General features: G+C 46.6%; 1 protein-coding gene across 1 annotated transcript in view; it reads right to left on the bottom strand.

Moving 5' to 3' along the window:
* MUSK (muscle associated receptor tyrosine kinase) overlaps positions 1-15,476 on the bottom strand; it is a 55,448-nt gene that overhangs the window by 21,854 nt on the left and 18,118 nt on the right. The window contains exons 6-8 of the mRNA XM_009286216.2: positions 6,173-6,297; positions 2,118-2,277; positions 607-613 (exon numbers count right to left, since the gene is read on the bottom strand). Of these exons, the coding sequence (XP_009284491.2) occupies positions 607-613; positions 2,118-2,277; positions 6,173-6,297 (292 nt within the window). The remainder of the gene's footprint in view (positions 1-606; positions 614-2,117; positions 2,278-6,172; positions 6,298-15,476) is intronic.

The raw sequence follows: 15,476 nt of genomic DNA, 5'->3' as shown, positions 1-15,476 counted from the left end.
TAACCCTCTCATTTTCCTTCCAGACTGATCTGCCAGTGCAGCATGTAGAAATATGCTAGGACTCTAAAAAGAAAAAGCCAGCCAAATTGTTCAGAACTCCAAAAAATACTAAGCAAAAGTGCATGTCTGATCACATACAAGTGGCTTTACCCATCCATAACTCTGCTTGGCACAAATATCTAAACCTCTCTTGCCCTAATCCTGTGATCACCGAACCATAACATTGGCTGTGTACAGACAGGAGTTTAACTTGCAGTTAAGCTTTTGCCTGTAAATTTATAAGGTCAGTGAAGTTGTGGATGTGTAACTGTGAACAGAATTTACTCCAGAATATTCTGCCCACTACCGTATTTTAAACACCCTTACTGATGTGTGATCCATTGCTTGCTTGATACAGAAGCATCCTTATCTACCTGGTCCCAGTCTCCAATTATGCCTGTATAAAAAAGATCAGTGTTCCCTTCAGGTGAACCTCATCTGCATGCTTGGCATCCAGAAACCTGCTGCCTTCATTTAAGCAAAATTAATCAAAACCCTTCAGTTCATCATTCTTCTCCTCCCTGGCCCAGAGAAAACCCTGAGGCACCCACACAAAGTCATTCTTACCTCCACTCTGCCAGGAGGCACCGGATACAGGAATTGTGGTGAGCCAGGAGAAAGAAGAAATGGAAAAGACATCAGTGACACTTCATTGCCCCCTCTGAGATGTGGGAGTTAAGACTTCCATGCTATGAAATCTGTCTGAGACCTGTAAGCTGTCTGAAAAGGATGCAGCTAAATTCAGTCCTTATTTTGCACCTTCTTGTGTGGAAGAAGAGTTGGGCAACACTGGACATCATACGGGGAGAGGGAGTGAGGAGGAGGAAGTGGATCATTGACTGCAGTTCTTGTTGAGGTGGACTGTTGCACCCTAAACCCACACCTTTACCCTTATCCTTTGGGTCCTACATAACCAGCAGATAGCATCCTCTGTTTAAGCCACCTATGCACCTATTACTGCAGGCAGCAGCTGTAACAGGTGGGAGAAACGGCCGTGCCCCCTCTTGCAGCACCATGGGGAGCTGGGATGCACTGGCAGAGGGAGGAAGTGCTGAGCATCAGCCAAGGACCGGGACACCTCTGCCGTGGGACCCTCAGGAGCTGGAACAAGGCCAAGGCAGGCTCCTGCTCACATCTGGGGGGCTGCTCCCTTCTTGCTGAGCACAGGCAGCTTGGAGGAGGGCAGTGCAGCTTCTCCCACCAGCCTAAAGCACCTGCCCTCCCTCCTGCATTTGCAGATCTGATTTGTGGGGCAGAGCCTTGCCTGGGCTAAAAGCAGAAGTGGGGATGTGGAATATGGTACCAAGTGTTGAGTCTCTTATGGGGCAGAGCTTGCTGCTAAGTCTCAATGCCCAGTGTAAGAAAGGGCATGGTTATTTTCTCAACAGAGTAGAAGCTGAGGCACAGAGAGAAGGGCAGATGCATGCTGGGTTAACAGCAGGACCAGGGCTACCACCCCGTGTCTGGAGTCCCAGGTGATTCCTCTTTCCTCTGACTAAACCCCCCTGCCTGTCCCAAGAGGGAAGGCACAAGCTGCCACCTTTCTCTTGGTGTGATAAATGCTGTCAGCTGTCTCAGACCATTGGTATTGCTCCTCTTTGGATCATCCTTTCCCCATTTGGGAGATGTCCCTGGGAGCAGAGGTTACCCCAGGCACGGCGGGGTACTGCTCCGACAGGAACCTCCCTGCTTTCTAGATGCAACCCCCTGAGAAGTTGAAGTGCTCATGAAAGCTATTTTCACCTTGCTGTTAGGTGACACCCGTGCTGGGTCATGGCCACGACTTCCTCCACATGGATGAACTTACCAAGTGTGCTTCTGGGACATAAAGTACAAGGTGGCATCAAACATACAGGAAATGACAGCTGTGCCAGTCTCCAAAGTATAAGAATATATGAGGAAATAACCTGGCAGGGGATGCATTTGTACTCAAATTTAGCCCTCAGCACACTATCAGCTCTCCAAGGCTTTCCCTCCTCCTTCAGAGTACTTCATGCCCCTTTCCTCTCCTCCAGCAGGGAAGCTAGGACTACAATTGCAAGGGTAAAAAATTAATGACCCCTTCTTTCCCAGCATACCTGAAACACTGATGGTTGCTGCAGCTTTTGCAGCTCCGAAGGTTTTGCTGTGTTTGTTTGTGGCGAGGCAAGTGAACAGGCCAGGTCGGGTGACGTACACCTGTAGTCTGGAGTCAACCACTCTGTCCTTGACACTTTCCGCTATAGACCCTGCAGAAACCTAAGAGAGTGAAAAGCCCAGTGCAGTGGTGTTTCCAACAAAGGCAAACAAAAAAACCAAGGGAAAATCTAAGAAACCAAGCCCCAAACATTTAAATTGGCAGAGAAAGATGTAGCAAGCAGATAGAAGTGGCAGAGAGCTAAAGCTGCCAGCGTTCTTTTGGTGCTTTCATAGCAGCTGACTTCACAGACAAAAGCAAATGTTAAAGACCTCTCCTATTTCACACTTCAGCAATACTTTTGCAATTAATTTTCAGTTCCAGAGGGCTGTAGTCTCAGTTTTGCTCATGTAATTGAGCTGGCTAATTACTCCAGGACCTCTTCTAGTAGATTGCCTATTCATGCCTTAGCAAGGAAGGGCACGAGGCTGCTTTGTAGACCCTGGTTATACAGAGTGAGAAATGAAAAGAGTTTGGAAGCTGTTGATTCTGGATTAAAGTAACCACTGCCACACTTCCAATGCAGTCATGAGCAAAGCAAGGGCTCTGGCTCCAACACTTTGGCAGATATCCAATAGATTTTCTTATCTCACACCAGGAAATATGGAAGGGGCTGCAGATGTGGTGATTTTGGCCAGCTCTTTTCCCAGGTCAGAAATTCCCAGGTAAATGAGCTTGGAGCCTGCTGATTTTGCCCAGTTGGGCTTGATTATGTCCTCGAGTCTTTCCTGCTCATATGGCATTCATTAAAGTAGGAGGACATAGTACACCGAGGCTCTACCCTGCAAAAGCGGTAGGAAGGAGCAGCGTTGCCTGCTCTACCCTTCATACTGATAGGAAGCATCAGGTGCAATTCAAGCAAGATGTGGTTGCCTGTGGATCCCACTGGTGCGACCTGGCCCTAAGGACAGTGAGAGTTGTCTCCCTGGATCCATCCCAGCAAAGCACTCTACCTACACATCTATCTGAGAGGTTAGAGAGATCAATCTGACCTCCCTGGAAGTTAGTAGAAACATGATTTCAATGGGATCTGTGTCTGCTTCCAAAGGTATTAACAGTAAAAAGCAAGAAGGGATGTGTCAGTGTTGTATCACATCTTCAGTAAGCAGATTGGTTTCTCTCTGAAAAGAAAATGCTGAAAATAATATATTTGTTTTGCCTCACTCAGGCTCAACTTGGAGTCGTGGTGAGGGAACGTGCATAGGAAGAAATCACTAAGTAACCAGACCAACATAGTTATTGTAAGTATTGCATCAGAGATGGGTGGTATGCCCGTCACTGTGCAAATGCAGGGACCAGGGACATCTTTTGGCCTTATGCTGTGAAGAAAGTTCAGGTGGGTAGGAGCTCAGGGGATAATTTTTCACAAGTTTCTCTTTTGTTACAGTGCTGGTCAGATTTATTTTTAGAATTCTTTTCCTCCCCAGAAACCACTCAGCACTAAGACACTGCTGGCACCTCCCTGGTGGAAAGGAGGAATTTGTTTACAGGCTGCCCCTGCCTCCCAGCATCCACCCAGGAGAGGCTGCCGCTCATCCTGAGCTGCTTGTGCTGATCTGGTCCTCTCTCCCTCCTTACCCCTCAGGCCTCAGGCATACCCCCGTCCTGTTAGCTCCCCTCCCGGCAGCACTGGACTGTGCCTGGTGAGCACAGAGAGCCAGGATTGCTCCTCCCAGCTTGGGCTGCAGGAGGAAAAGGGCGCTCGGGTAGCCGCAAGCAGTACGAGCAGTACGCAGGGTCACATGCACCGTGGAAAATCACAGGTGAAAGCATCAGGTAGTTGTGCCTAGGACTTCCACACCAGCCAGCTGTTGTTTTCTCTACTGGGAACGTCAAGCCATTCCCTTCATGTTAATTTATTCCCTTCCCTTTTCAAATACATTCCCTGAGATTTTGTTTCCAGCAGGTCTTTTTTTAGCCTTTAAAATGCCACCTCAGCCACCACCAAAGCAAGGACCTCTTCACATCTTCATACCTGGCTCACTCATTCTTTGCGGTGTGGAAAACTACAGTTTAAGGTCCATGATGCCCTGTGGTGCATAGCAGGAGGAAAAGGAATTGTGTTTGTTTAGGCAGGCAAGGCAGCTGCTGCACAGAGGAGTTTCCATCCTTCTCTTCAAAGGCAGCTCAATAACCTCAGCAGAGTCCCACTTTTTAAACCTCAGGACAATTACAGGTCGGCGTTCAGAGACCGTAATGCCACAGGCACATTGCATCTTCAAATGACTCACCATTGCTTGCTCGTGAGCCAGCCCTCAAATGCACATGCTCCATTCCACCCGCTTCCTGGTCTGACTTTCCCAGAGACGGGCTTTCCTTAAGGTCTCCTTGCCATATTTAAAATGAGGCAGTCTGGAGCACCACCCTCCTGGGACTGGGCTTTGCCTTGCAGACAGGAATGGGGCAGAGCAGATCTGACCAGCCAGGCAGTGGTCCCGGGCAGGGGCTGAGCATTGTCTCACACACAGCTCTCTGCGGGACCGACACACTGGTGGGAACTTGGCAGAGCATGAGTCTGTGCTCTGGAAATACTCTGCCCTTGCCAGGGACCCCAGGCCCCCCAAAAGGTTTCTTCCCCAGTGAGGAAGAAGTCTTGAGTGAACACCTGCAGTTGTCTCAAAATAATTATCGCCAGAAACTACCAAGGACCCACGGGGCTCTGTGGAGGCTGATCTGCTCCCTTTGCAGTTCTCCCTAGTGACCTCAAGGGAATATAGAAAATTAGCCCTAATCAGACTGGAGGACAGAATAAGGTTTAGAGGAGACAAGGAAGGCAAGGCAGCCTGCAGAGTAGCCCGGGCTCCTCAATAATATATTTTAATACATGGAAAGAGAGGATACAGACCAGGGTGGAGATAGCCTCCTGAAGTAAGGAACTGGAGCAAGAGGATTTATTGGTCCTATGGCACAAGCAAGTCCACAGGAATGGTGATGGCCAGCCAGTGGCCAAAAGAACTTGGAGCTGACAGGGGGTCAGTGAGAAAGAGTGGAGGCAAATTGCCAGCCTGCATGCAGTGGCTGTTCCACCTGCCTCCACAGCATCATGCCCTGGGGCTCACATCCTTAAAAAAGCTGTTGAAAGACCACAGGGAGTATAAAACATGTCCACCATAACTGTGTGAAGAGTGAAGGAAACCAATGGCAGGCTCAGGCTGCAGAGCTGCTGTGACTGTGGTGCACCCAGAGAGGCAATATCAGGTGTCAAGCGGCTCTTCAGTTCAGCTGAAGGGAAGGCATTGCAATAGCCTACACACAGACATGAAAGCCAGACTAATTCAAAGCAGGCACCTATTTTAAATGGTCAGGATAATCAGACCATGGAACAATTTCCTGTGAGAAGCAGTGGATTTGCATCTCTTGGTGCCTGCCGCTGAAGAGGGTGTGCCTTTCTTGAGGACGTGCTTCTAGCCGGGAATAAATTGATGACATACTTCAGCACATCACTTAGGTCAGTCTAGAAAATTTCAGATCTATTCATCTGCAAATATGCTGTGCATATATGGTGTCCCACAGGTATTTTGCTTCAAGACAGTTTGCTCTAACTACCTCGGTTTGTGTTATTTTGTCAAATAAGCAATTTTGCCATGTTATTGTTACCACATTAGGAGAAAGGAGAGGAAAGATGGCTGCAGAAATACTTAAACCCACGATGAAGTCCTAGAAACCCTGGCTCAGAGGAAGGTTGTAAGCATCTAAAGTATCCTTCATCTTGGGCTTTCCAGACCCTAACAAATTAACCCATGCAACACCGTGGAGAAGGGGGAAAGTGTTTTGCAGAGGAGAAAACTGCAGCAGGGAGGCGAGGCAGGCTCAACATCATTGCACAGCAAGGCGCTAAGTAAGGCAGGAATAGAAACCACGGGCACTGGCTCCCAGCCCCACATCTTAATCCTTGGGCTATGCTTCCGGCTGCTAACAGCTCTCCGGGGCCAAAACCATGAAAAAAGAGACACTTACAGCTTTCCCATTTTCCAGCCAGGTGATGGTGGGGACTGGAAGGCCGGTCGCTGCACACCGCAATGTCACCACAGACCCAAAGGTGATATTTTGGGATTCAGGAGCCTTCAGGATTCTGGCAAAAACTGCAGGAGAAGACAAAAGTGCTAGTTGAATGGCGATGTAAAGCTGAGGCTGTGCTGCCATGAGGATGCTTCGTTCCTGACAGGTCTTGAAATAAGCCCCACAAACAAAAGTCGGAGCATAGCACGGGCTTCCCAGTGAGCAACAGTCTTGGGAGAGGGATGAGGAGGAGAAAGGAAATGATTGGCGCAGTTAAGTTCTCACCTGACAGGACGAAATTTTACCTCTGGAAAAATCTGCATCATCTGTGTTCTACACCTCAGGGGAGATAACGTGCAAAAAAACAAGGGCAAACTCATCGGTAGCGTGCAGATGGTACAGCTTACAGCAAATACGCGGCAAGTTACCATGCTGCCCTGCCAAGGGTGACCTCATGCGAAACTTCTTCAAAACCGTCAAAGGAGACCATCAGTGTGGTCACCTACTGTGAAGGTTAAGGGTCAGATAAGCTCCTCAGTGTGATCGCAGTGATTAGGACTTACCATGGAGAGCCGCAAACCCCAGCATTTTCCATGCCACGACAACCTGCCATAAGGGGAGAGAGTCTAACATCGAGTTATGGGGGAATGGCTGGCAAAGACTTTGGGAAGCTGAGATTGCAGGGGGAAAGTAGGTTTTTAAAGTGGCTTTTCATCTCTACTGCTCTTGCTTCTTTTGTGGCAATATGGTTACTGGGCAGTTTGAAGATAAGCAAGATAAGCGCCTCCCTGCCCCGAGAATTTTTTTTTTTGTGAAAGGAAGAATTGAAGTATTTTTGCTGAAAACTTATTTCGATCCAGAAACACAGCTCTGATAGCCTTCGCAAGCTGTATTTCAGCTGCTGTACTTGGACCACATAAAGGAAAGCAGAGAAGAGAGACATTTCCCATGTGGAACATTTGAGTTTTGACCCAAAATTTTTAATGGGGATGCCTGAATGTCTGCACAGAAACAGGGTGAATAGTTCTGTGCTATTTCTTACTCCAATTTCTCATGCTTAGTGAGTAATGCTTGCTCTCTACCTTCTGGGCTGCACAGCAATGACTAAAAGCCTCCGTCAGAAATTTTAGTAAGCAGAGGAGTTTCTCTTGGAGTTCTCAGACAAACCTGATATCTTCTTTGCCACTTTTGCTGTCTGTATGTTTCCCCTTACCAACATATCAGATCATGTCACGGTCTTCTGTGACTCTGTTTCCCGACGCACCTCTTGGCACTGGCCACTGGTTGCTCCCAGATGGAGACCTCCAATGCAGAGCAAGTAGGAGACCAATGAGGGTCTCTTCAGAAACTGAACATCTGTCCCCACCATTTGGGATGGGAAGGCTTCATCTGCAAAATTTCAGTTGGAATAAAAAAAGTATATGCTTTCCACATCGTACTTCCACCCAGTCTTGGCCTGGGAAGGGGCTGAGATTTGTGTTAACAAAGAGCCTAAAACCAGCTTTTGTTCGTGGATAGGCAACACTAGGAGTACATTTCAGCATAGAAACTTTTTTGTCTCAGGAGCACAGCCATTCGATAGGCTCCTGGGCAGGGATTTTTAGGAATATTAAATTTAATTTCAGGGAAGTGAAAAGGGTGGGAGGATACATATTATATTCAGCTTCTTAATTCCTCTACGGTCTCCAAGCAGTCCCTCACTGTCAATGCTCGGTGCCACTTGCTTAAAGTCAAAGCAAAGCAGCAACAGGGCTGCTGTATCCCCCTGCCCCCTCAGCAAGGCAGCAGGTACGATGTTCCACCACTAATGAGGAAAGCTGCAGTCGCTGGCTAGGACTTTCCTGATGAATAATAAGCAAAATGAAACCTTTGCCTGAAGTTTCACTTCAGGCCATTAACACCAGATGGTTATGAATTCAGCCCCAAGTGCCCCAGGCCAAGCTCATAATTGCTTTTATACTTCGTTCAGAGAAATACTAAACTTTTGAGCCTGTCCCCTGGCAGCAGTTACGTGCACATGGCTCCCACTGAAGCTAGCACGTTAGCTCCCAGAGCCAGAATATGGCCCTTAGTGCTTTTCTCATGCTGCTGTTGGTTTCTCAGTGTGCTGCTGGGACCCTGCCCTCTTGACAGCTCTGCTGTTCAGATCCTGCCCAGCTTAATTAATAACCAAGTGATGAATTAACAGCACCCCGTTAGCTGGTGCCAGACACAGGCATGTATGCCCTCCTCTGTACCAGCTTCTTTCCCAAAATTTGCAAGGAGCTGTCAGCCAGGAGAAAAAAAGGTGCACTTCAAAAATGGTGGCAGTTGCACAGGCGGGGAGCAAAGCCACAGCGAGCATGGCGGCTGGTCTGGCTCACGCGCGGCACCTGTGGGAAGGCCAGAAAGCTTCATCCTGCTCCCTGGGGTCGCCCCACCAGCGCTGGTCACAGCACTTGCTTTAGAAGGTCAGCACACTGCTGGCGTCAGCACTTGTCCGCCAGCATAGGGAAGGCAAAGGGTGAGGCTATTCAAGCCTAAAACACCAAATACAGGGGTAAAAAATCCAGCCACAGCTGCTAAGCATTCACATGTTTCTTGTGGAAAGTACTGCAGGTGTATTATCTAGCACAGGGAGGGGTGGCTAAGTGAAAGTGGGCCTATAAGGAAATAAGCTGATTTCCAAAGTGTGGAAGAATGGTAGCTCTTGCTACTCACAGTGCCACTGTGTGCATTTCCAGGAATTTCAAAATTGAAGTTACAGATTTAATACTTTAACATTTCAAGTACTTATATTTGCATACTTTTTAAAAGTATTTTACTTGAAGTTTAGCTATTTAACTTAAGTACTTAGCTCTAGATACTGTGAATGCAATAACCTGGGGTTTTTTACATTATTTCATTTTTAAGTGAGAAATTCCCTGGGATAAGGGCTGGTCTCCCCAGGTACCAACGGGCTTTGGAGCACCACTGACTGGCACACCCAGGGTCATATTTTCCAAAGGGTTCTTCATCACTTTAGGAAACAGCATTAAAAAAAATAGCATCAGCTATTTCTCAACCCCATCACCTATGGATGGATTGACACACTGCTGTTGCCGGCAGACTTGGGTGCTGTGGGAAAGCCGGGACGGGTTGTGTGAGAGCAGCCAGTGCCACCTTCCACGAGTGCAAAGTAGGGCAAGACCACCAGGATGAGCTCAAGGTCCATTTTGGTGACTGCATGAAGGAAATTTGTCCTGTAGCTAAATGAAAGAACCCAGCCCCTAAAGCTATGACCTTTTTTTCCCCCACCATATTACCTAAAGAAAGAAAGAGGCGAAGGCGAGGAAGAAATGGTGACCCTGATGGTGCCAACCTAAGCAACTGGCAGAGAGAGGCAGATGAAAGGCAGGAAGAGGAAGGAACAGGAAGTGTCAATAGATGTTTGTGAAATTCATGTTATTTGGTGGGCTCAGGACATGGTTTTGTTTTCATTTTTCCTCAGAGTGAAAATTCCCAACAATCAGGAGATTTTTAACACCTCCATTACTTGCCCTCCTTTTCCAGATCTTCCCAAAAGTGGATTTTGACAGGACCTTTGCCTATTTAGCTACATCACCACAAGGTTAACAACATTCACATCAAGACCCCCCCAGGCTCTCAGCACGGGATTTACCCAAAGGCATGCCAAAAAGCAGTTAGGGAAGGCGGGCGAAGAGGGCTTCATTTATTTATTTATTTAAGTGCAAACTAAAACAGAGGAGCTGGAAATGAAATCCGGACAGCTAAAAGCCAAGCCAGCACGTTAAGTTTCACTCCCAAGCCCCCTAATAAATGTCCTTTCTTTTACAGCCCTGCTAAATGATGTGCTGTGCACTGCAGGGCTTGCTAGGAGGTATCTGCGCTGCGGCCAGCTGCTCTTGTTTCTGAGAATTAAGTAACATCATCCAGTCCAAACAGTAGGGCTTTAATTCAGTCACGAAATTTTAATACTATAAAAAGATTAAAGCAGGGTCCCCCCCCCAGCCCCTGGTTTGAACGGCTAACTCTTTCCAGGAGACTTTGTTTTCCCATCACCTTTGACTGAGCTGTGTTTCATTTCCAGGGTTTGGGGCCCAATCCTGCAGTCCTGGCAGATGCCTGCCCCCCGACTGGGTAAGGACTGTTTTTTTGTTAAAGCAGGCTGGATTGGGCCACTTGCATCCAGACAGCAGCCTGGGTGGCCTGGGGCCATGCTGCTGCTTTCGGGAAAGGACTAAGTGACATTCAGAGCTCATGGGAAACCCTTGTGTGCATAGCCCCACTGCAGAAGGCCGCCCCTTTTAGCCAGGGCTTCATAAGCCTTAACGCTGGCTTTGACACACCAGGCCCAGTCAAGCACTGGTTTTGGGATGTGGGGTGGGGTTTTTTTCCAGAGCCTCCACTGGCTTTGGTGAACCTTGACTTTCAGAGAACACAAGCAACATTTCCAATGTACATGAATTAACCCAGCCTGCCAACATCCGCTCATATACACATCCAAGAGTTTTTTGCTAGTCCTGGCATGCTGTAAAGCATACCTGATAGTCCAAAATTAGATAAGGCCACTGAGAGCTAAACCTGTGTTACCAACCACTGGTGACAGTGGGTGCACATTCCCTTCCCACCACAGTCTGAACCTGGTCTAACACGTGAGCCAGACCTGGCATGCCCATAGTGCCAGATCTGATATCTCAGCCTGCTCCACTTTCCCTGATTGTTTTGCTTTTATCATGAAAAATGGCCTTTTGGGTGATTACAGCCAAGTCTTACACTGAAAATTTTTTCTAGCTAAGCTGCAAAATGCAGTGGGTAACAGCAACTCCTATGTGCAAAATGTCTTTTCTTCTGGTACAGCTGGTGCCGTGTTGAGAACTGATGTGTCTACATTACTGGGAGAATTGGTAAGATATACATCGCCTTGGAAACTTCCCCGATATAAATACCCTGGCAAAGCTTTTGTGCTGCGTACTATTCATGTGTAAGCATTTAGGAGCTAAACTGCAAACATTTTTTTGTTTGTGTTCACCGATGTTCCCATAGCTCTTTCGTACCTGAAGCGTGACAGATCAAAATGACTCCTTGTCTACAGAGGAGTTCTCTGGGCATGGACCTTGCTTACTAATCTGTAAATAATCATTTATGCTTGCCACCTATATGCTCTGAAGAACCATAAACTTGTGCCAATGTGTTTGCAGTCTTTTGCCAGTGAGAAGCCCAGTCATCTAAGTCCCCATTCAGATTCATTCATCTCACATCCATTCACTCTTCCTGACAAGCCTAAACCAGACAGTCAAGGAGAGGTAACAAGCACAGGGGCTACCATTTCCTTCCCACTGGTGAGAGATGAGGGAAGGTCTCACAAATACATTTACAAACACATAGAAAGCTGCAACATTTGTGTTTTCTGACATTTCAAATTAATCCATGTAAAACCCCAACAATTCTTGAAATACCAGAGCTGAGAACAGGTCACACCTCTCGCTCATGGATCAGCGGTCGCAGAGAGCGCCACGCTGAGCTGTGTGTAGCAGCTAATCTCATGCCAAGAGGCAGGGTTGAAGAAGCGAGGTACAGTTTCTGCAGCTGACACAGCGGGACCAAATCCCAGCTCGGAGAACAAACAAAATCTGCAGTAAGCATGGACAGCAACTCCTCTTGCAGCGGCAGTGATGGGCTCTGCACATGGCTCACCACACACCTCCTTATGGGAACGGCGCACGTTGTACCTTTGCCACTACTCAAGGTGTGCTGCCACCCTCCCACCCTCCCCTCCAAAACTGCTGGGTTAATAGTTAAATCCCAAGATAACTACAAGGTCAGTTTCACTTTGATCCCTGAGTATTTCTTATCAAAACTGCAATATTTATCTTTTTGCAAGCCTACTGAGTAATCACAAAGAGGAACAAAATGCCACAGGCAAAGCCGATATGAGACACTTCCACTTATCTCTATCAAATTGCTTACCTATTTTTATTTAATCCCGATCCAAACATGCTTATTGCCAAAGAACCATGTGTATACAGATTATCAAAAGAAAAAAATGTACAAATGCAGTAGGAAATGCACACAACCATTGTATTATTTCTCAAGGAACTGTATTAGGTGTGGGCTCCAGAAGAGCAAGCTGCAGAAGCACTGTAAGCAAGCAGTACTTCATCATCCGCCTGGTTATCATGGTAATCTGGGAGGAGAACCCCCCAATGCTTTTGAAATATTAACATTTTGTACAAAATCTCAAAATCTCCAAGCTTTTCTGGCTCCTGATACATGATTTGGGAGGTTTGGGGCTTGCAGTAGTTCTAACACCTCATGCAGCACAGGCCAGACAGCACAGCAATACATAGACACTCAACCTGGAGCCTGAGGCTGTGAGGTGGACAGCAGGGACAATTCAAGATCTGTGTGGAAGGGAGATGGAGGAAACCACAACATCTCCATCCTGAAGCATTTGCCTTCAGATTCTAAGCTCTGGTGTCTAATATCAAAGCAAGTTTTTCTTAGCCAGGCAATAGCTTTTCAAGGTAACCTTATTCTAGGGTGAGCTCCAAGATTTATGGATGGTAGGACAATTTACATCAGCAGAAGGACTCATATAATGTTAAATGCAGCAGCCAGCACAGGAACTTCTCAGCTGTGAAAGACTTTGCATCGCATGTAGATGTCTCTGGAATCCTAAAAGCAGACCCTGCAAATATGCAAAGCTATAATAACCATGAGTAAAATGTAAATAGATAGCTTATATCCTGTGTAACTATATAAAACCTGTTCTGTACAAGTGTTCATTTCTATATACAGAGCAAACACCAGATTCAAGGACAAGCGAGGATAACATGTTCAAATTACTTACCAAGGAAATGAATAAGGAAATTCTTTTCATGTCAGTACTGGTTTTATATATGTGTTCGGTTTCTTTGAAGGAAAGACCCTTCTAAACCTCCCCATGCTCTGGCTTTTCTGCAGTACAGAGACACACCGTGTGCCATTTAACTCTGCCATTACCTGTTACTGCATGTGAAACTGAAAAAGAAGTCTCCTGAGACAAAGAGCAACTCTTTTGCTCATTCCAGTCATGATCATGACCCATCACGACTGCTGTCAAGGCTGCCAGTCTGCCTGTGCGTACTAAAATCTCCACAGCTGCACACAAGTCTCCCTCCCTCCCACTCTCAGGAATGGAACAGGCAGTTATGGGAATCACTGGGATACCCAAAACTGAGATAAGCCCTGCAGCATCCTGACATCTGGTCTCCACCAATGAGTAACAGCAGTGCCATAAATTTAATTACATGCCATGTGAAAAGTACTTCCTTTCATCTATTTTAAAGTGCTGCTAGCAGTAGCTGCTAGGATGTTTCTTGTTTTGGGGTGACAGCAAGTAGCCTGTTCCCTGCTCACCTTATCCACCATGTGTGCTTGGTTTTCAACGCTGAAAACTCTGCTAGTCCCTCCTAACACAGAGATCCATCTTTGTTCCCTATTCTCACCTCCTAGTTTGAGGTACCCTTTTTGGGAGGGGCTGCCTGGGGCTGCATTCAATTTCAGAGATGTGAGGGGACAATTCCTATACAGAGCAACACAACAGCAGACAACTTCTGTTCCATAGTATAGGCACACACACCCTAGAAATGTTGTGTGACACTAGAACTGGCATTTTGCTAGAAGAAAAATCTAGAGCTGTACAGTTTGGAATAGTCAGTTACATTGGAAAATAAGTGTGGGGCTTTCACCTCCACCAAGGCTACCTGAATGAGAAAGATGGAAGGAGGTCCTTGGAAGACAGAAGGCATCAGCCTCAGGAAAATGGTATTGGTCCACAGACAACTTACCAAAACTGGAATTTTAAATCGATTCTTTAAAATTTTCAGGTTGCCTTCAAAACCCTCCTTTCTGTGTCTTCAGCCCCAGCTCTATCTTGGTTTCTCAGTGTGAAAAGGCAGTCACTTCAGGATAGTTGTCTCAGTTTGCTCTGGCCCCCTTTATCTGACAGCTATGGAAATTCTCTGTCCTCAACTCTCTTTGTTGTTGTGCAGGAAGCACATGCTGCTTAGTTACAAGCCAGAGGGATTTTGTCTGCAATATCTATTTTTTTTCTTAAAACCACAATTCATGCAATGATGTGAGAAATTCGTATATTTTTAAAGTGCCTTTCCAAACTCTTTGTTAGGGGAAAGAGGTTTTTGCAAAAGGAAATAGCAGGCTCAAATGCTCATTAAAGAAGAATTGCTTGTATATGCTTTGTCAGAAACCTCATGCTCCCAGGAGGCCTGCTTTGCAGCTCCTCAGTGCAGGAGGCCACCCCGCAACAATTACTCGAAGGCAGCGTGCACCTCATGCATATGTCAGAGTAGAGCAAGCCTCAGGAATAAACTGAATAGCTCACACTTCTTTGTTCATTTGCTGAAGATCTGGGGCTGTTTTCTTTCTCCTGCGGCTTGCCCTGTTACCCTGTAATTAAGGCTATGGTCATATCTGCAGCATCTGAGAACCTTGGGATGACTATGGTGAATGCAGTAGGTAGGAAGAGATTTAATGAGATATTCTGGGCTTTCAGTTACGCCCACGCCACCCCGTTGAGGCCAGTCAATTACTTTGGTATAATTACAGGCAAGCTCGGTACTATTTTCTTTCCCTGTAATGCTCCCTCTCACCAAACCCTTTGAAATGTTTAACAGCAAACTGCAGTATTCACCATTTACTGCCACAGGACAGTGACTGCAGATATACATACCAGCATCACAGTGGACAGGGAAGGCAATCCTTTCCCAGGGTTTCTGCCTCTGCTCATAGCAGAGCCAAACACTCTTACTCAGTGTCAGTATCAGAATTTCCCTGAGGAAATTTCGCCCAGCACTTAAATGCAAAACTGCAAACTTCCTTTTCGGTCTGCTATTTGGCAATCCATCTCACCCAAAACATCCTGCCTCAGAAGATGGCACAGATAAGAATTCAGATTTCACGTCAATAGCTGATCTATGGGCAAGGCGGTAAGAGTCAGGGTAACAGTGCTGACTGGCTGCTTTGGTGGTCTCTTAGTACCTCCCTTCCCTATTTTGTCTACGTCAAGTACAGAAGTGTTGACACAAAACTGTAGGAAACTTTCTGGATGGCACATCTGGAGCCAGTTTTCATTTGAAATAGGGCCCATCCCTGGAATGTGGTCCATCCAAATTGATAGATTAGCTGGACTAAATACATACTTTCCTTCTTGTTACTTGAGTTATGGTGTGACTTTCTTGTCTTTTGACTTATATGTGATGCAAATTTGTCCCAAGACTAC

This window comes from Aptenodytes forsteri, unplaced genomic scaffold (assembly GCF_000699145.1).
Source record: "Aptenodytes forsteri isolate BGI_AS27 unplaced genomic scaffold, ASM69914v1 Scaffold103, whole genome shotgun sequence".
Lineage (NCBI taxonomy): Eukaryota > Metazoa > Chordata > Aves > Sphenisciformes > Spheniscidae > Aptenodytes > Aptenodytes forsteri.
The sequence above is the reverse complement of the archived record's forward strand: the minus strand, read 5'-3'. Positions and strand labels throughout refer to the sequence as shown.